The sequence below is a fragment of the Haliotis rubra genome, unplaced genomic scaffold (genome assembly GCF_003918875.1).
Source record: "Haliotis rubra isolate DU_JTF1 unplaced genomic scaffold, ASM391887v1 Scf47, whole genome shotgun sequence".
NCBI lineage: Eukaryota > Metazoa > Mollusca > Gastropoda > Lepetellida > Haliotidae > Haliotis > Haliotis rubra.
In genome coordinates this window covers 3,086,270-3,107,721 of record NW_025767157.1, presented here as the reverse complement: position 1 = coordinate 3,107,721, position 21,452 = coordinate 3,086,270, and the positions used below count along the sequence as shown (strand labels likewise).

The window sequence follows — 21,452 nt, the reverse complement described above, 5'->3', positions numbered from 1 at the left end:
TTTGAACGCCATCATTATGCCGGAAGTATACTTAGGACCGTAGTGATTGGCGCCATCTATTGGCGAAGCTGTAAAGGGAGATAACTGAGGAATGTTCCCCAGTGTAACAATGTCAACAACACGTGCGTGACGTTTCCAATAACACACATATGTAACATTGTATGAAACAAAGATTCTTAACATTGTCAACAACACACGTGTACCGTTGTATGCAACATAGATGTTTAACATTATCAACAACACACATGTGTAACATTGTGTGCAACATAGATGTTTAACATTATCAACAACACACGTGTGTAACATTGTCAACATACTCTACCGTTTAGTATTATATCTTCATTCATGTTTAAGAAGTTCACCACTGTGTAATTTACGAAATGGGTCCTGAAATATATATTACCCCAAATCGTTGGTGCCCACAACAAATTGGAGCTGAAAATCAACGTCTGCGCGTCGTGCGTATTATTGCTCCAGATGAATGCCGCCTCGGCGTATTGTACGCATAAAAAGCAGTCAAATACTGACGACTTGCAACCTGCAACCTTATCAATTATGTGGGGAATCATTCTTTTCGCTTTAGCGGCTAATATGTACCGGACGTCGTCTCTTCTCAAAAACTTTCTTCAGTATAGCATGAACTATTTTCAGAGAGTGGCTCTTTGTCTCCTTTTCTCAGGTACGGGTTATGTCAGAGAAATTGTTAGGGTACATCACTGAACAATAACGTATGAAGCACACTTACTGTTTACGTTAGGATTGTTACATCTCGATTATCAACGGTTCATGGCAGTTCGATATGCAAGGAAAGGTCACCCCACCCCCACAATATATTGTTATCTATCTTGTCTACACATTGCCTGTAATAAATAATGTTTCAATAAGCTAATGTGTGTTCATTAAATAATATTATTTATATTATTTAGGGTTTTACTCAAATTGATATTAGCAAATATAAATGAGTTTAGAATGCTATGAATTCTGCTACTTCCTCAGTAACACCAATTGATTGGTCAAATACCTGTAAGCCCGGTAGTTTTGATGGACAAAATTCTGTGTAAAATTCCGTTTGTTGATTTTGTTCACTGTGTCAATGAAACCACATTACCGTAAGAACAAAATGTTTAATTGATTTCCCAGAAACAAACAGTTTTATTCATAAATATAAGTAAATATATTTTATAGAAAAAAAACATGCAAAAACATATGTGAAAGCATTGCTAGGAGAAACAAAGTAATTTAGACTAAATATTTTTTATAACTAATGTAAGAGATCTATAACGTTGATGAAGTTACATCTACAGTTCTACCAAATGATAATGTGAGCTTCGGAAAACACTTGACGGGGAAAGAACTCAAATGTACTGGGGCAGTATAATAGATATTTTCTGGTACGAATGCAACATCTAGGAAGTTAATATTGGCTTGTGCTCATATATCGTTGTTGAAATCCAACAACAATTGGAAATCTGTTTAAGACGAAATCAGGACTGGTATTCAATATTTATACATATACACTTCGTAATATTCCTATACTTTCTTTTCTCTAAAAGATGCGAACGATTCCAGCTTGACACCTGCCTTTCCCAAAGGTGGTTCCGTTGCATCCAGTTTGTAGTTCTCCTTCTTGGCCCTGAGAATATAACAAATGTAAGGGAGGTTACTCAGTCTCGCTACATCGTACATGGGGCCCACATAACATTTGAAACGTTATCAACAAGAAATCACAGATATCTGCCGAAATAAATACTCATAAATACAACCAAAGGGTCATAAATTTCCCATAACAATAATCACACTCAATTATAGTTACACTCATGACAGACGGTAGATTCATTGTTGTTTTCAAATTAGATGAAACAGAATTTCACTAAAAATGTATTTTTGACAATTGACGATAAGTGATTGATTTCACTGAAAAAATGAAATACAAAAGGTGATTTAAATAATTGCTACTGATGTCATTTGCCGAGTAACAGTTGTTCAGGGCCTTACACATGTTTTGGTAAAATAATATGCTGCATCTGTTTGTTTTGAATGAATAAAACCTGTACGCATGTGTTCTTTTTTTCTTACTTAAAATGTTTTTCAATTGTAATTTTGGAAGGTAAGAAGAGTATATTAACTCAGTCTAATTTTAAAAAGTGTATGTGACCTACCGATAAATCCCGAAACAGAAATATTAACACGTGGGCCCACATTTCTGTCTACAGGCTAGCTATTCTCGAAACATTCGTACACCTACGAACTTCTTAAGCTCATTCTTAATACACTGGCTACGATCAAAGTTAAGAATTCTTAGGGCTGCGAATGTTTCGAGAACAAAGGCCCAGATGCCTACAGTTTTTTTTTGGTGAGGTCGTTTTTCAATTTTGGGCATGCCTATAGTCAACACATTTTTATAAATGCTAAGACTTGTAGTTTTACTCTCTTTTTTTAAACAAAATGTGGGTCCACTCACAAAAAGTCCCCACAGATAAAATGATAAGTAGGCCCACATTTTTGTTTTCTCTTTAATGTATACAGTTTGGTTTTGGTCGTATGTTTTAAACGTTTTATATTTACAAAGAAAACCAATGATACTTTTCTTGTCTCACAAATCGGATACTTCAATATCAGATGATACTCTGGGATTCATTGATATTCGAATATAATGCGGGCCCACATCCGAAACCCTCTAACAACCAGCTTGTAAGTGATCCACAATTCAGTCATATTGACCAACATGTCTAAAAATCGTAAAGCAAAATGCTGCTATTCATATAGATGGAAATGACTTGCTCAATTGTATAGTTTTAATGATGATTCGAGTAACGCAGTTTATCACTTTCTGATCGTCATGCGTTTTCGGATACGAAACTAATCAGCATACCTCCAGTCTGTATCTAGAGTTAGCTCCCTTCCAAACTCGAAGAGGAAACATTTTTACACGCCATGATATCTTCATGTTTTATGTAGATCAACATATTGTCTTGTTGCACATTCTTACATAACTGCAGGTATTAAATCATGTTACACGATCGCCAGTTATTACACAGGAAGAACACACGCCAACAAAGGCGTTAGCATTACGATATCTAAAATTCATATGAAGGTAAGTTCATGTTATCTTGATATAATAACTTAAAGGCTCCCTGAATCACCAGTAAAAATACTGTTCTTTTTTACACACTTTAGTATAATACATTCTACATTGTGAGAAGTCACTTTCTGTTTGCCTAACAACGAAATGGCATAAAGAAATGCCGCTCACTTTCGCATATTCTTGGCGTCTTCTATAGTTTCAGGAAGCCTCCTTTTCAGCGTCTCTGGTAGGAACAGTGTCAAGAGACCTGCGGCAATGGACAGACCACCGAACACGATGAGAGGCAGCGCCACCTTCAGGTCACCGCCAAGTAATACACCCTGAAGAATATAATCATGCAAAGACTGAATCTACAAGGAAATTAAAATAACGATGTCTCTTTAAAAAACCCGTAGAGATAGTGACACTAACAGCACAGAGGCTATTCCGTAATAATAATATCAGGGTAATTGGTCGATGACAAACTGATAATAAAGATCATACCACAATGTTTTTGAGTTAATATATTCAGAGAATCTTGACCTTACCAGATCTGCAATGTAAGGGGAGACCATCCCACCGATCCTGGCAAAGAAGGAGCTGACTCCCACTCCCGAGTTTCGGACAACAGTCGGGAACAACTCAGCTGTGTACACGTACACAATGGCGAACGCCCCAGCAGCTCCGAACTTTCCCACCATGGACAGTGCGACTGTAACCCAGTCTATAGCTGGAAACGTAAATTGAGTTGAGTTATGTGAGGTTTTGCTGTATAAATGGGAAAAGAAAAACCCAAACAAACATACACACTGGATTACTAAGGTTCCTTTCTGTCTTCAACTTACACGAGGTTCCAAAGAGGACTGGGAAAATTGTGCAGACACAGGCTATCCCACCAAGGAGCATACAGCCGCATTGAAGGAACTTCCTGCCCAGTCGATCCAGCAGAGTCACACACATCACGTACGAGACGAACTCCACGATGTTGGCGATGGTGAAGTTGAGGTAGATGTCGCCACTCAGGTTCTGGACGTTCAAGCCCAGACCGTAGTAAACCATACTTGCCACAAACCTATGTAAAATGGACATCCACATCATAAAGAATGCTTTGAATAAGTGGCTGCCCCAGCTATATATCTGTACCATGATATTTAGACATGTTGCGAACATATGATAAATGATTCCTTTTGACACTTATTTCTGATGTTTAAGGAGGTGAACATAAAGAAAACACCATTATTAATTAGGTATAAGGAGCATTGGAATATTCTTACTGTTTTCTGAAACTGTGATGTACTGAACTGATAATTATGAATGAATATTCTTGAACATTTGTGCTTACAAGATATTCCTCATGCTTTTTTGTTCAGGTATGTGCTGTGTTTTCCAATGCAGCTTCCCTTCCTCTGACAGATCTACGTCTACTTTGATCACATTCCACATTCGATGTTATAAGATTGTTAAAAGATCATACAATGGGCAGGTTTTTCAGCATGATAGTGCCAAGGACAAAAAAGGCTTTACAGAATCCATACATAAGTGACGTCTAAAAGACTAACAGTAATTACCCTTTCACGGCGAGCAATTACTCCAGCTGGTGATACGATGGACTGCCGCGAAAGGAGATGACTCATATTGAAAATGTATGTGTGGGCAAGTGTTGTTTTGCCTATATTGCAGTTATGCCACTGCAAAAAGTTTTATTTGGAACTATACCAACTAATGTGTCTAATCATGGTCTTTGTTACAATGTATTCATGCACGGAAACATGGGTGGTGTTTGGGCACAGTTTGTTTAGTTTGTTTGTTGTTTAACACCGGACACAGCTGTATTCCATCTGCAAATATTTGAGTTTGGACCAGAGAATCCAGTGATAGACATCATGAGCATTGATCTACGTAAGTTGGATACGATGACGTGTGTCAACCATGTCAGCGAGCCTGACCATCCGATCCCGATAGTCATCTCTTACAACAAATATTGGTTGCAGAAGACCATTTCAAACCTGTAACTTCACGGGTCAAGGATAGTGTGTTGGAGATTAGAATTCTCTTTTTCAGGCTCCCTCAATGCATTGTTTATGTCTAATACACTACCACCACAAAACACAACCGTATAAATTCTTTATATATTCTCTTTTTTTACTATATCTGTTATATTTCGTCTCACCAGTTGAAGAAGATGATGACAGTGACCAACAGCAAGTACGGTGTTGTGAACATCTGCGTCACCCTCACGGCCTGCACGTTGTCGTTGTCTACTGTTATCTTCTCCAACATCTCTTCTGGAAGTTCGACACCATTCACAGACGCCATCTTCCGTATGATTACTTGAGCTTCCGGTATGCGACCACGTGATATGAGCCATCGAGGAGATTCAGGAATTACCCTGTGAAATGTGTCATGTTATATGTGTCTCACATGGAACATATGTAAACTACAGCGCAGTAGGGTTTACCGATGCTTTCGAATTGTATTGGACTTTTAAAATTTGGACCATCTCTTGACTGGGTTATAATTATAACATGTTAAAAATGTCGTAATTTTGTGAACAACAAACCAGTAAATGAAAATCGGGTTACAACATACCAATAGTTGAAAAGTCAGGTTAAAACATACCATTAGTTTTAAGGTCAGGGGACAACATACCATTAGTTGTAAGGTCAGTGGACAACATACCATTAGTTGTAAAGTCAGTGGACAACATACTATTCGTTGTAAGGTCAGTAGACAACATACCATTAGTTGTAAGGTCAGTAGACAACATACCATTAGTTGTAAAGTTAGTAGACAACATACCATTAGTTGTAAGGTTAGTGGACAACATACCATTAGTTGTAAGGTTAGTGGACAACATACCATTAGTTGTAAGGTCAGTGGACAACATACCATTAGTTGTAAGGTCAGTGGACAGCATACCATCAGTTGTAAGGTTAGTAGACATACCATTAGTTGTAAGGTCACTCGACAACATACCATTAGTTGTAAGGTCAGTGGACAACATACCATTAGTTGTAAGGTCAGTGGACAACATACCATTAGTTGTAAGGTCAGTGGACAACATACCATTAGTTGTAAGGTCAGTGGACAACATACTATTAGTTGTAAGGTTAGTGGACAACATACCATTAGTTGTAAGGTTAGTGGACAACATACCATTAGTTGTAAGGTTAGTGGACAACATACCATTAGTTGTAAGGTCAGTGGACAACATACCATTAGTTGTAAGGTCAGTGGACAGCATACCATTAGTTGTAAGGTCAGTAGACAACATACCAATAATACAGAATGTAGAGAGCTGTTGGAACAGATATACAAAGCTGGAGAGTTTGCCAACTTCGGATGAAGTAGGCAAGAAGACCCAAGGTAAACAGACCAATGGACCAGAATATCTCCACGATAATTCCCACAAACACTCTTCTGGATGGTCCCGTCATTTCCATCGCTGAAACAGAAAACCAACAGCAGGCTGCATCGCAGTATGAAATGTTATGACATCATTAAAAGTGGAAATAGCTCTTTAATTTTCTTTAACTTCTTTCATGGGAATGTATTATCTTATTACACATACACGTATAATCTATAACAGATAAATAGTTAGCTTAAGAGTACTCAGTGATCTATATCTTATCTAAACTTATATATATTTTGAAAAAAAACCCACAATATATATATGTGTGGTTTTTCTTCAAAATTTCCCGACTGATTGTGGCTCTGTTCCTCGAGTGAGTGAGTGAGTGAGTGTGAGAGAGAGTAAGGTTTTACGCCGCTTTTAGCAATATTTCAGCAATCCCACGGCGGGGGACACCATAAATGGATTTCACGCATTGTACCCATGTAGGGAATCGGACCCGGGTCTTCGGCGTGACGAGTGAGCGTTTCAACCACTAAGCTACCCCGCCGCCCCTTTCATGTGCCAACGTGTTGAGGTAGTACCTTATATATGAAAGAATATATATATTCATAAATATTTACTTAAAACAAAGGAAGTTGTGAAGGCAGCTACCCCGCACATACTCCCCAGCACCCGGAACGCAATGTACACGTAAACGTTGGGGACAAAAGCCATGCTGATGCTGATAATCGCCACGCCTACTGAATTGAGCAGGTAGAGAGGACGTCGCCCGAAACTAACAAATAAACAAAGTGTGTACATAAGAGTGTGTATGGTGCGCACGTAAAATATGCATACAGACAAAGTGCGACGAAATCATTTCCACATTCATACAAAACTCTGAGAGTACGAATATTATGTTATCGATCATTTTCAAGTGATGCTAGATGTTCGCGAAAAAGTGAGCAAATGAGCTCAGTTGTTTATCTAAAACACCTCGTAAGTCAAAGCAGGGAATTTCGATCGGAAACCCTTTTTGTCACTGGTGCCTCAAATTGCCTCAACGTGTCCACCATAATACATTTTGAAAGTTTGCCTGTTTCGATATCAAATGCATACAGAAATAACGAGTTCTCGGCAATTGCTTATTTTCTGAAGTTGTGAAATTGTAATATGGAACAGCTATTCAAACACAGGTTTTTGTGTGAACACAGTTTCTACTTCTGAAGACCATATTTGAATAAATGGTCACAAGATATTCCTCCAATGCTGTGTTGACACAAAGTTGTTGGATGACATTATAACTATGAAATTTACACATATACATTGAGGCGTTCCCCGTCTATACCACAGGTTGACACTGCAGAGGGCTCAGTAAGTTTGTCTCACAGTCCCTGAACCACATTATTTTCCCTACTGCCTAGCCCTCTCTGCAATGGTAAAGCCCTAAATGAAGTAAGTCTAGATTTCCTTAGGTTCAGGATCTCTGGTCTCCTTTTCAATTTAAACCGTTAGTCTAATGGTTCAGTATGCATGGGTCTATATGCTTAGGGATTCATTATACACTTACTACATTCCCCTATCTTTTTTAAGGTATGTTAACAGAGTAACAAAAACAGATATAATGCTTATACATTCATTTTCAGGAAATTTAGAATGAGACGCATAACATTAATTCTGTGATAGCACACACACTCACAGTTAAAAAACATCAGAAACATTGACATTGCGGAAAAATATGAAATCAGACTTGAAATAAGTGGTTTAAAAATCAACGCTAAGTCATTTTTCAAACCAGAAACATTTGATCACCATAATTCACTGATCAGGTGATTGGGAAGGTTGAGTATTGTTCATGTTAGGAAGGGTAACAATAAAGGGATGGACAACTTCTTCATTACATTGACAGCGACAGGAAAGATAAGACTTTATGGATGATCAACTTCTTTATTGTACAATAGCGACGTTTCGGTATAGATACTTATACCGTTTTCAAGCCGCTTTGATGAAGGGTATGGTACGGAGGGAGGGGGATTTGGGGGCGTCTTATAAATATAGTATAGCAAAGCACGAGACCTTATATATTTGGTTCAATGGTATTTGGTTTCTCTTGTCATTATTCAGCGATAGAAAGACTATGATAATATGCACAAAGGCGAAACTTTTTTCCTTCCCGAGAACATATTTCAAAAGCAGTCTTGCACTTAAAGGTCGTGTCTGGGGAAAATATGAAACAAATTAGCAATGCCTTATCTTATTTACCATGTTCAATACATACTGGCTATAACAGTATATACAGAAATAGGTGAGCAGCATGCATTGATTCAAATGGCATGCCAATGTGGCTGCCTTTGTTGCACTCGAATGGAAGCCATTTGTTATTACAAATTGTAACATCATGCAACAATGAATTATTTAATGAATAAATTCCTAAATGCAGTACACTACTTTGTTGTTGGCACTCACAAGTCTGACAATAGTCCCATGACGAGAGTTCCAGCCAGCTGCCCAGCAAACCCTGCCATGTTCGAGTGGGATCGCAGAACAAGGTCGTCACAGACTATACTGAACTGATGCAAGAAAAGAGAAGGTACGTACTATGCAAAAGGTAAAGAAAATACAAATTACAAGATTATTGTTCAATAAAGCGTCACCGTGAAGCAAAAACAGTTCTGCATCAACAAAACTTCACCATCAGACAATCTCTCCAATGTGTATTTGGGCTTCACAAAATGGGCTTCACCCAGTGGGGAATACAACCCAGGCGAGCGAACACTTGGCCACTCCGACGCTCCCACAATTGGGAAAGGTATCTTTCTTTGAAAATTTCATCCAATTTACAAGCCATTCATACAGGGTTTAGATACATATCCTGCACAACAAAACCTAGGGATCATGTATATTGGAGATACTTTTATAGTGAAGCTGAGCACAACATTTCATAAAATATCCACATATACCTGCATGACCCCTTGTGTTAAGTGTTGTTTGGTAAGTATATATCATAACCTTTGTAACTTTCGATAATTAAACAAAACATGCCATTCGCTTATTCCCTTCTGTTATCTTGAGCTTGTATCATTCATGACATTGGAACGGTTTGCAAAACAATAACAGTATCATTGACATTTACAAATGAAAATATTACCTTTTCTGTCAGTGTTGATTCATATGTGGACCGATCAAACACCCATGAGCTGCACGGAGCTGTCAGGTTGTTTGGTTGGCTGCCGTTTTGAGGGTACTGGAACATTTTACAGGAGGAGAGCACCTGCTTGTCTCTTTCTGTCTCCCAGGGGATAGACATGTTGATGAGGGAAGAGTGGTGATCATTCTGCGCCTGATAGGTGTCGTTAACTCCAAGGGAGCACCTTCACAATTACAGTGGAGTATCACCGAAAACCGGGTATACATATACACCATACAGAGTAATTGAACTTCAAAACTGCAGGGCATCGAGTGAAATATTAAGTAAACTATATGTACTTACCTGTGATCAGGTGTATCCAACAGGAATAATACCGAAAGCGACTGCATGGAACCAAAAAACGAAGGTATACAGATCAGTAAGTACAGTCTCTTTTGATACCATCCAAATTCTCCCAGATGCGCCAGAACCTCGTCAAACTTCATTTTACCTTCAAAGTAATACCACTCTTAAGTGACAGGGAGAAAACGGTCAATGTTGTCTTCCAGGTCCGTTGGACGGGGTATTTATTGGCTTATTTATTGACGTAACCTACTTTCACGAACCCACAAGGCTGAAATGCGTGACCATATGAACAGTTTGTAAATAATAAGAAAATTTCCAGTCTAAAAATACCATTATGCTATGTGACGCTACGTTCCACCTATTATGCACTTTATACGCTTTTCAGGTGTTAAACTATTGTGTGATAGTTTGGGTAGAACTTATGTGTGTTTAGATGCCGCAAAGCTGTCCCGACAACAGTCGTGTATACAAATGGTAATCTGAATGAATTAAATCTTTATTTTTTTCATCAGATGTGTTGTATTTTATAGGTTGCATAAAGCGCACCTCTTTTTCGGTTGACAATGTAAACGGAACGGTTTGGCGAAAACTCCTGTCAATACTTTCTTATTGCCTTGCGTCAGCAACGTGGCGAAAAAAAATAGAATTTTGATGACCTTTGCGAAAGAGTGAGTTAAAATTTCAAGTCACACTCTGCAAAAGACGCCACGAGAGGATCGAATTTCAGACCTTTCGATGTCTGGACAGACGAGATGTTTGAGAGCAAGGGGGTTATGATGACACTCGAGAAAAATGGGTAGCTGTGTTGACTTTACAAGACGCTTATCATTTTCACACAGGGCAGTCTTTGGAAGTGCTGAAGTCTCCTCTCTTCATTGTTCTTGAACAAGTTCGATATACCACGCCTTGATCATAGAGAGCTATAGGTATGCAGTCTGGTTCCTCGCAGCGTGTTTTGTTCGTCGATTCAACGTTCTTTAACGATCGTCACGCCGAAGACCCAGGTTCGATTGCCCACGTGTGTACAATGTGTAAAGCCCATTTCTGGTGTCCCCTGCCGTGATATTGCTGGAATATTGCTAAAAAGCGGCGTAATACCATACTCGCTAACTCGTTCGCTCAATGTTCATAGAAACACCATTTGGAAATCAAGTTATAGACGATCCCCGTAGTGGCCGCCCACCAGTAACGACCACATGTTAAGATGGGTTCGAACCACGCCAGTTTCACACCAGGCCGCAATTTGTGACGCCAGAACATCGACGTCGCAAGTAGAGTAGTGAACACATAAGTGGAGAATAGTTCATGAATTTCACCGCGCTAACCCGTGAAGATCCGGGTTAGAATTGATCTTCAGTAACCCATGCTTGTTGTAGGAGGTGACTAACGAGATCGGGTGGTCATACTCGCTGACTTGGCTGACAGATAGCATCGTATCCCAGTTGTGTAGATCGATGCTCATGTTGTTGATCACTGGATTGTCTGGTCCAGACTCGATTATTTACAGACCGCCGCCATATAGCTGGAATATTGCTGAATGCGGCGTAAAACTAAACTCACTCACTCTTCACCGAGCTGACAGCAGGACAGGCATCAGGTGAACGTTACATCTGGCCAAGTGTTCTGGAAGGAGATCGTTTGGAGACGAGGCTGTTACGATCTGGAGTGGGATAACAGCTGCACCAAGAAAGACAATGATTGTGATTGAGGGGAACTTGAATACTATGACGATTTTGTAAATGACCACTTTTTGAAATTGAACTGCCCTGGAGCGACGTTTCAACACGATAACGTCAGACCACACGTTCAGCAGTATCTTAACCAGAAAAATATTTATGTGTAACCCTAGCACATACGATTCCCTGATTTGTTACCCATTGAACACGTCTGGGATAAAATGGAGCGACGTTTACGATGCCATCCGAATCCTACAGTACTCCGCCTCTTCGGATATGGAATGATCTTCTCCAGGGATTTCATAGCCTCGAAAGTACCAATCCTGCACAAGGTGGACTACTGACCATGTGAACTTGCTTGTGAACCCCACTTTATTTCCATGTAATACCATTTCATTTGCGGAGTAAAGATTAACACTGATTCTGTTTGTCTTCTGCGTGCCACAATAACTTTGCCTGTGTTTATCGATATATGTGGTTGGGAAGACGTACGTTGGAAGATATGAACATAAGATTTTCAAAGGGATGTTTCCTTTTGAAGGTTTCAGTCATTGGATAAGTTTATAGGGGTGTATCTCTTCATCTAGGAGGATAAATATGTCAGCAAAAGAAAATGTTTATAAAAGATGGAGTTGGTTCCACAGGCCCTCGTGTCTTTTCGATTATTAAAGATTAAAAAAGTATTTTTTTAGATGACTCCCGACTCGAAATGCTTCACAGTACAATAAATGACAAGGCCGGACACTTCGGTGTACCCCACCTGTCTACTTTGCCGATCGCTACGCTACCACCGCATGCAATCGATTAAAACTTAATGTAAACATATTCATAGATGATTGGCCTATCGATCACCAATCATGTCACCTAACAATTCTTTATTGTTAGTTCTGTACGTCGGTTGAAAGCCAATTTTGACCCTCAACTAAACGATCTGGTCACAAATAGATGACGATAGGTCCTCACAAAACGGGTGTGTGGTAGAAGCAAGCCCTCTGATTGGTCAACCCTTGTAAATCTGCACATACGCGTTAATTGTGACTTTCATCGACTGCTTGACTTGGAAATGTAAGAATTTGTTTCTAGCAATGGCTTCAGAAAAGAAAGCATCAGCTGTAAATATCTCCTAACAAGCAGCGACCAGTCAGGGTCAACAATAGCCATTGAGCCTCAAGACACCTGCTAGCGAGCGGAATGAGGCCTGTAGTTTGGCTCTATGATTTGATTGATTGTCTGTCATCTACACTTTGGTCTGGTCGTGACACGGGTGTTAAGGGACCGTCGTTGTATAGCTGGAATATTCAACATCTATTCAGTATCTTTACTTTCACTCTCCATTTTCATCGATGGGACAATTGAAACATTTCGAAAATATGGAATCATCTCCAGTTTTAACAGTGATATGTGAATTTAAGGTTTCGAATTTGACTCTTCTAATTTGTTTTTCCCGTTGTCCTTGTTTTCAAAGATTCCAATTTGAAATACCTTACGGCTTGATTTCTAAAATATATCATATGTTGTGCCATCATTCTTTCTTGCAAGTAAATGTAACACATCATTAAAGGTATATACAACATTTGCATTCTGTGTTTTTAGTTATTTATAATTGCGAGGTATTTTGCGCAACTTCAGAATTTACTGTTTGAATCCCTTTGTTTAAGTCCACTTCTATCTCTAATTACTAAATTGCTTTTATGCAACGTTTTAATTCACATTCCCCGTATTGGGATGACACATTAGCACATGTTGCATGAACAATACAAAGTATGGACTATTGGTGGATGTCAGAGCAACCACAATAGATTGTTGCACATTTTTATGTTGTAATGTCCTAAATAGATATAATTTTAAGTTACATACTAGTTTTAAATCTATAACTGTGATATACTAGTTGTTTCACTCTCCTTTGGCGACAGATTTATCAAATAAAATTATAAAGTATTTACCGTTTTAGTCACGAAATTGTAACTCACCCACTCAATCATTTGTTCCTTTAGTTTATCTGAAGAAGTACAGCGGAACGAACATATGGTTCTAGTCAAAATGGGGAATTGCATCGGAGATAATTTTGTCATTGATGCGTACAGTTTGGGGATGTCCTCTACAAGTCTACACTAATGATACAGTAACAACAATAATTATGATGATACGATGACAATATCAAGATGTTCTGTACTATCTATTTGATTAGCATTTTAGAAGTTGATAACTTCTTGATTATATTATGATGCGGCGTTTCGGAACGAAAAGTCTCATCATAATATAATAAAGAAGTTGTTATCCATAAAGTATCGTACCTTTCTTATGACCTATAATGTTATAAAGGAATATTCGGTTTCCGAGCATTGGTCCGCAAATATCGGATAAAACTGGGACAATAGGTTGTGTGAAAGACATTGTAGGCAAGGTTAGTGGAACTAGAAATGTCCTGGACTTCATTGGTTGTTTGCACTCATAAATGTACTCGTACGTGAACCTAGCCTAAGGCATGACCTATTTTCTGTAAGTCGTAGAGTCAACATCTGAAGTGGTCAAAATGTAAATGTAAGTCGGTGTTTACCTGATCAGCATAACAATATAACGCTAGTATGGTCACATGGGTTTCAGTGGTCACATGCATGTGCTACGTTCCACGCTGTGACAAAGGATCTTATTGTCATTTAATTTGTCAGCACCGAACCCGTGCTTGTGGGTTTCATCATAGAATTAAACATCTGAGACCTGTATTGTTTCGGGCTCCCCCCCTCACATTCAGCTGACACGCTGTGATGTAACTGGAAAACGTTTAAACCTACTAGCGTCAAACCAAGCTAACTCACACTCAGGTGTTCCTCGGCAATATGCCTCTTTTCGACACTCACTTTCCATATTTGTTCATTCCAACGGTGCAAAATTATGAGACAAGCAGCCAGAGAATATACTACCATCGTCATAATATGTTTAATTTTGTCAATCAATTGGACAACAATACAACCATGTATCGCAAACTCTTTGTTTTGTGATAATAGCATATAACCATACCGATTATTTAGAGACTGCTTCCGCATACAACAATTATACATGTCATTACATATATGTGAAGACCCTAGCTAATGCATGTGACGTTGTTTTCTGGTTGAAATGTACAAAATAATTATATATACTGAGACACTAAAATCGCAAATTGATTAACTTTGAACTTGGCGGAAGTAGAACCAAGAATCTTTTACGGAGTCGGAGTTCGTATTAAGACACTTGTTGGCTGACATGATGTTCATTGTGCATATGTAAACCCTGTATAATCCATGTCCCGTGAGTGCGCAGAACTCACAAACAATCATAACGCCACTGGATTGCCATACGCAGGGATGTCTCAAAACCATTCCTGCTTGTCCTGTAGGAATGACGTGAAATGCAGAAATGGAAACAGCCCATGCTCGTCATCATAAGAGATACAGTTGTGGAACGTCGGCTTATCAGAATGACGTCCGTCCATGGCTGACCTATGGGAAAAACTCTTGCCATGTTCAACAACGTCCACAACTTGAGACTGCGGAGGTAACCAAACCTCTGTGTACCTGACATCCACACCACTATCTGCATTCACCGTTATGTTTGTCAGTGACATCCCATCTTGAAGCATACTCCAGAGCGTACACAGGTTAATGCCAGTCTCTCCTTTGAACCCACTGTAGAGGTAATCCACTAATATGTCTGTGACATATACTGTCAAAGTGACTCTTGAACGCTTGAATATTTGTCACGAAGCATTATGTCCCAGATTTTGAATTATATAACGAATTCAAATTACATTAAAGCTGTCAGTATACATGATATATATATCTGTGTCGGGGAGTCTACAAACTGTTTGCAGTTGATTTGAAGTTTTCCAGCTTCACATCCGCGGAGTTGGATTTTTCGGGCGTCATGCTAAGCGCGTAGTTTGTCTTCCTTGCTCTGTGAAGAAATCGACTTGTCTATTAAACAGATGAATTGTTGAAATAGAGAGCGTATATAAAGCAGGAGTTCATGGAAGTATCTAAATGGAAATACTACACACATGCACCTTCTCGCTAGACACCCGTTTACTGAACCAGTGAACGTTCCGTGTAGAATCTTTAATCACAAGTATATAAGATATGTCAGACATGGGAGCGGGGTGCTTGAGGGACGTGTGTTTCAAAGCTAAATTATATTTCTAGCTCGTAGGCTAAATCAGAGGGAGGTAGGTAGCTTATGGGCGATTATTGAATGGCATCAGCTCATCGATATACATGTAGTGGACAACAAAGATTCATTCAAACCCTCTCAATATTTGAGCATCCACATAGTATTAAGTTCTTTCTGTAAAGTCCTTCATTAGTTCATTAGAGATATGGTTCATCTTTGAGACAGAGATTTACGTGTTGCTATGGAGGTTTTGGAATCCAGAATGTTTTTCAGTTTTAGTGTCAAGTAAGAAGTTATTTCTGATGTAAAATTCGTCCCTCAGTAAATGTATGTGAACAGCTTGAAACAGTGGATGTGGCACAATAATTTAAGTAAATCTTTGAGTCTTGTTGAATCAGCATGATGTGAATTCAGCTTCTCTCAAGATAGGGAAACTTCTGCTTTGAAGACATCCCGTTTTAATTCCGTAAACCTATTGACTAAGAAACTCTTCTCGCTGTGGCTCGCCACGGCTAAGAATATTTACAACCCTACACATGCTCTTTTCATACACCATGGAAGAGGACATGCGCCGCCAATGGGCAGGCCAACAGTTGCTCCTTGCCATGCCAATGTGTGACACCGTTTCATATCCTCAAATACATGAATGTGTATCTATGAAACAAAATTAAACATAATTAACTAAATTCTACTTATTTATAGCGTTACTAAAAGACCTCGTGAAGAAATAAGTGGACTTATACGTACTTATACTTACTTGTACTTATATCTGGTGTTGTGATAACCAGGAAATGAGTTTTAAGGAAAGAAATTTTTGCTTGCCGAAGGTGAAATGTTTAATAATGTTCAAAAAAAGATGAATTATGTTTATAAGCATATTGAATTATGTGTCCTGATAATCTAGTTACACATTTGTGATTATGGTTTACCATGGGTCGATTTTCTTTATACAATGATAAAAGTATAAACAATACCAGCGCCTTGAGCATGCACTGGTGCATTGATATGTGCGCTGTATAAATATCCAATAATAGTAATAAAAAGTAAACTGAATCAAGTTAAATATATGTCAGGATACGTGTAAACACACCTTCATAACACGTGTCAGGATACGTGTAAACACCTTCATAACATAAGAACTGTTTTCATCCCCTGACGAAGTATTATACTAACGCTATAACATTGGTTGAGTTACGTTAAAACCGTTAAAATAGTTGAATTAGGTTCAGATGAGTTGAATAATACGTAAAATATCTATGTATATAAAAAAAGCAAAGCAAAACATTCTCGCCAGTCGGCCTGCCAATACAAATACCTTTCTTCAAGGTGTCCCGCACTTCCGAAAGTTTGAGGACAAATGGGTTTTCAGAAATATAATGGGAGGAGTATTTCATTGTATTAGGGATTGTGGCCAATCGCAAAAATAAGGATTTGCTGGTAACATTGGCCAGACCTAGAAATATATATATCTCTTGTAGAGTTATTTAAGGCAGCTATGGTACTACCAAATCAAAATCTGGTACATGCAATACTGACATGTGGTCTTGGCATATAGCTTGAAGCGAATATCTCGACAAGGTTGTGACAAAGATGGTACAGTGACCAATAACTATGTAGATTGTGAGAATGTTGTCAGTTTTCTGAAATCAAGGAGTTGGAATATACGCTAGTGGAAAAAGTAACTGTGCTTCAAAGTAAGTGTCACAATACTCGGCCAATAATCATCACCTCATCGACAAAGCCCATACTTGGTAACCTGAGATAGAGCGACACGCCCTCATGGAGGGATGGTGTAACAATTCAATTAACAATATCATTGCCATTAACAATAATGAGATGTATTCTTAAAAAAGTTGTGACGCCACCTCATGTTATTTACACCCTTCGAACTGACAACGTTGAGTAACGCAAGCGTTAGAGTGACATATTCAACATGGTCTTAGGTTAAATACCCTAGCAAACCGTAAAACACAACCTTGAGTAGCTGTTTTCATGAGTATGTTTTGAATTTGATTTCAGAATATATATTTTGAATTGGAATTTATATGAAGCACAGTTATTTTTTTTCATCTAGTATGCCTTATATTTTATGAATAGAATAAGTAAACTGTCTTACGAATTACATAAGTATACGGTCTTACGCAGTGCAATGATGTTTTCAATTTGTAAATATTATTTTCTGTTATTTAGATTTCTGATCCAGACATCAGTGTTACATGCGATCATTATCATAACTTAAAGGTACATACTTTCGCATGTTCTTTGCATCCTCTATTGTCTCCGGAAGTCTTCTTCTCAGAGTCTCTGGTAGGAACAGAGCCAGCACGCCTGCGGCAATGGACAGACCTCCAAACACGATGAGAGGCAGCGCCACCTTCAGGTCACCGCCAACTATTACACCCTATTCATTAAAAGAGAATAACTTCAGATATCACCGGAAACCCTTTTTTCAAAGACGAAAATTGAAGAGTATAAATATAGAACGTCCGTGCAAAAGTATACCCAGTCTTGACTAACCTCAGAAAGAAATACTTCCGTTTGGTGAATAGAGACTTATAGCAGTGAAAATGTTATGAATGGGGAACTGAAAGTCAGTAATGATACCAGGTGTTCGCGAAAAGGATAAGCATGTCCTGCTCTACCGAAAGCTCCCGCCAAACACCTTAGGCTAAATCTTTGAAGGGCATTTAGAAGTGGAATGCATAACAAAAGAAAGATTTATGGATTTCAACTTCTTTATTGTGAATAACACGACGTTTCGGAGTGAAGGCTTGCTCCTTCATCAGGTCACAACGACCCCGACCACCTGCGACAACATCTAAACGACCAGCATCCTAGAATCACGTTCACCATGGAAACAGAGAACGATCATCAACTCCCCTTCCTAGATGTCACCCTGCAAGCCACAGGCCATGGACTCAAAACTTCAGTCTACTTATATTCACCTGATAAAGGAGCAAGCATACACACCGAAACGTCGTGTTATTCACAATAAAGAAATTGACATCTATAAATCTTGTTTTTTACCATAGGCTAAGTTGCAAGCATGTCGTATTAGCAATGAGCACGCACGTTTATAATCGAGGTACTGTGTGCTGGATGTAAGTCTTGCTTTGCGAAAATGGTTTGATTTGAAATAGATTGTGGTGATGTACAAGATTTTAAGAGGCCTCCAGAAGTGTGCCCTTCATGTGGCAGGGCATTGATGAATCTGCACACACAAAATTCACATTTCTGAAGTCTCCCATTTTTTTCGAGAATACCATACGCATTTGTTTATGAATCGCTATCAGATTCATATTTTTCAAGCAAACTCACATCCCGCAAGTGTTGAATCATTGCATTGGCTTCCAGTTAAATCCTCCTTGGTTTTAAGCTTCTGTATATTGTATTGAATTGTATTCAGCACCAAGCACTAACATGTGTCTCTTAGATCTATATTGAGTACTTACTATTATAATCTTGACTAGTTATTATTATCGATCTTTATGACCAATGTATTTCGGCTTAAAAAAAGTTGGCTCGTGGCCGTATCTTACCAAATCTGCAATGTAAGGGGATACCGTCGCTCCAATCCTGGCGCAGAAGGAACTAACTCCAAGTCCGGAGTTTCGCACCATGGTAGGAAAGAGCTCAGTCGTGTATACGTAGACAATAGCGAATGATCCAGAGGCGCCGAACTTACCAATCATGGATAATGCGACTGTTACCCAGTCTAGTGCTGCAACGAAAAGCATTTATAGCAATAAAACACACTGCGTTATGCATAAGTGTGAGTGAGTTGCGTTATACGCCGCTTTTAGCAATATTCCAGCAATATCAGGGCGGGTTCTGCATAAAGGCTTAATCCTCAATTTCGTAACGTTACTATGGGATACGATTACATGTATCAATCAAGTGAGCGAGTCTAACCACCCGATTACGTTGGTTGCCTCATACGATTTACGTCCAGACACGATGTTTTGCGGACATGCGTCATACAGCTGGAAAATTGCTGAGTTAAACAACAAGCAAGCATACGGAAACTTATTACAATACTTATTACAAGCATACGGATACTTATTACAAGCATACGGATACTTATTACAATACTTATTACAAGCATACGGATACTTATTACAATGCTTATTACAAGCATACGGATACTTATTACAAGCATACGGATACTTACGGATACTTATTACAATACTTATTACAAGCATACGGATACTTATTACAAGCATACGGATACTTATTACAATACTTATTACAAGCATACGGATACTTATTACAAGCATACGGATACTTATTACAATACTTATTACAAGCAAAAGGATACTTATTACAATTCTTATTACAAGCATACGGATACTTATTACAAGCATACGGATACTTATTACAATACTTATTACAAGCATACGGATACTTATTACAAGCATACGGATACTTATTACAATTCTTATTACAATAGGATACTTATTACAATACTTATTACAAGCATACGGATACTTATTACTTATTACAAGCATACGGATACTTATTACAAGCATACGGATACTTATTACAATACTTATTACAAGCATACGGATACAAGCATACGGATAGATATTTATTACAATACCTATTACAAGCATACGGATTACAATACTTATTACAAGCACGGATACTTATTACAAGCATACGGATACTTATTACAATACTTATTACAAGCATACGGATACTTATTACAATACTTATTACAAGCATACGGATACTTATTACAAGCATACGGATACTTATTACAATACTTATTACAAGCATACGGATACTTATTACAATTCTTATTACAAGCATACGGATACTTATTACAAGCATATACTTATTACAATACTTATTACAAGCATACGGATACTTATTACAATACTTATTACAAGCATACGGATTACTTATTACACGGATACTTATTACAAGCTTATTACGGATACTTATTACAATACTTATTACAAGCATACGGATACTTATTACAATACAAGATTACATTACACGGATACTTATTACAATACTTATTACAAGCATACGGATACTTATTACAACTTATTACAAGCATACGGATACTTATTAGCAATACTTATTACAATACTTATACAAGCATACGGATACTTATTACAATACTTATTACAACGGATACTCTATTACATACGGATTATTACAAGCATACGGATACTTATTACAATACTTATTACAAGCATACGGATACTTATTACAATACTTATTACATACGGATACTTATTACATACTTATTACAAGCATACGGATACTTATTACAATTCTTATTACAAGCATACGGATACTTATTTATTACAATACTTATTACAAGCATACGGATACTTATTACAATACTTACTTATTACAAGCATACGGATACTTATTACAATACTTATTACAAGCATATACGGATACTTATTACAATACTTATTACAAGCATACGGATACTTATTTACTTATTACAAGCATACGGATACTTATTACAATACTTATTACAAGCATACGGATACTTATTACAATACTTATTACAAGCATATGGATACTTATTACAAGCATACGGATACTATTAGCATACGGATACTTATTACAAGCATATACGGATACTTATTACAAGCATACGGATACTTATTACAATACTTATTACAAGCATACGGATACTTATTACAATACTTATTACAAGCATACGGATACTTATTACAATTCTTATTACAAGCATACGGATACTTATTACAAGCA

The 21,452-nt window shown here is 38.0% G+C and overlaps 1 protein-coding gene across 1 annotated transcript in view; it reads right to left on the bottom strand.

Moving 5' to 3' along the window:
- Nucleotides 1–1,128: 1,128 nt before the first annotated feature.
- Nucleotides 1,129–21,452, bottom strand: part of LOC124290574 — a 31,149-nt gene continuing 10,825 nt past the window's right edge. Inside the window, exons 8-20 of the mRNA XM_046727322.1 lie at nucleotides 19,253–19,434; nucleotides 17,963–18,114; nucleotides 15,409–15,500; nucleotides 9,889–10,054; nucleotides 9,547–9,769; nucleotides 8,865–8,968; nucleotides 7,040–7,194; nucleotides 6,341–6,509; nucleotides 5,235–5,453; nucleotides 3,910–4,136; nucleotides 3,613–3,794; nucleotides 3,254–3,405; nucleotides 1,129–1,633 (exon numbers count right to left, since the gene is read on the bottom strand). Coding sequence (XP_046583278.1) covers nucleotides 1,531–1,633; nucleotides 3,254–3,405; nucleotides 3,613–3,794; nucleotides 3,910–4,136; nucleotides 5,235–5,453; nucleotides 6,341–6,509; nucleotides 7,040–7,194; nucleotides 8,865–8,968; nucleotides 9,547–9,769; nucleotides 9,889–10,054; nucleotides 15,409–15,500; nucleotides 17,963–18,114; nucleotides 19,253–19,434 — 2,126 coding nt within the window. The 3' untranslated portion in view covers nucleotides 1,129–1,530. The remainder of the gene's footprint in view (nucleotides 1,634–3,253; nucleotides 3,406–3,612; nucleotides 3,795–3,909; nucleotides 4,137–5,234; nucleotides 5,454–6,340; nucleotides 6,510–7,039; nucleotides 7,195–8,864; nucleotides 8,969–9,546; nucleotides 9,770–9,888; nucleotides 10,055–15,408; nucleotides 15,501–17,962; nucleotides 18,115–19,252; nucleotides 19,435–21,452) is intronic.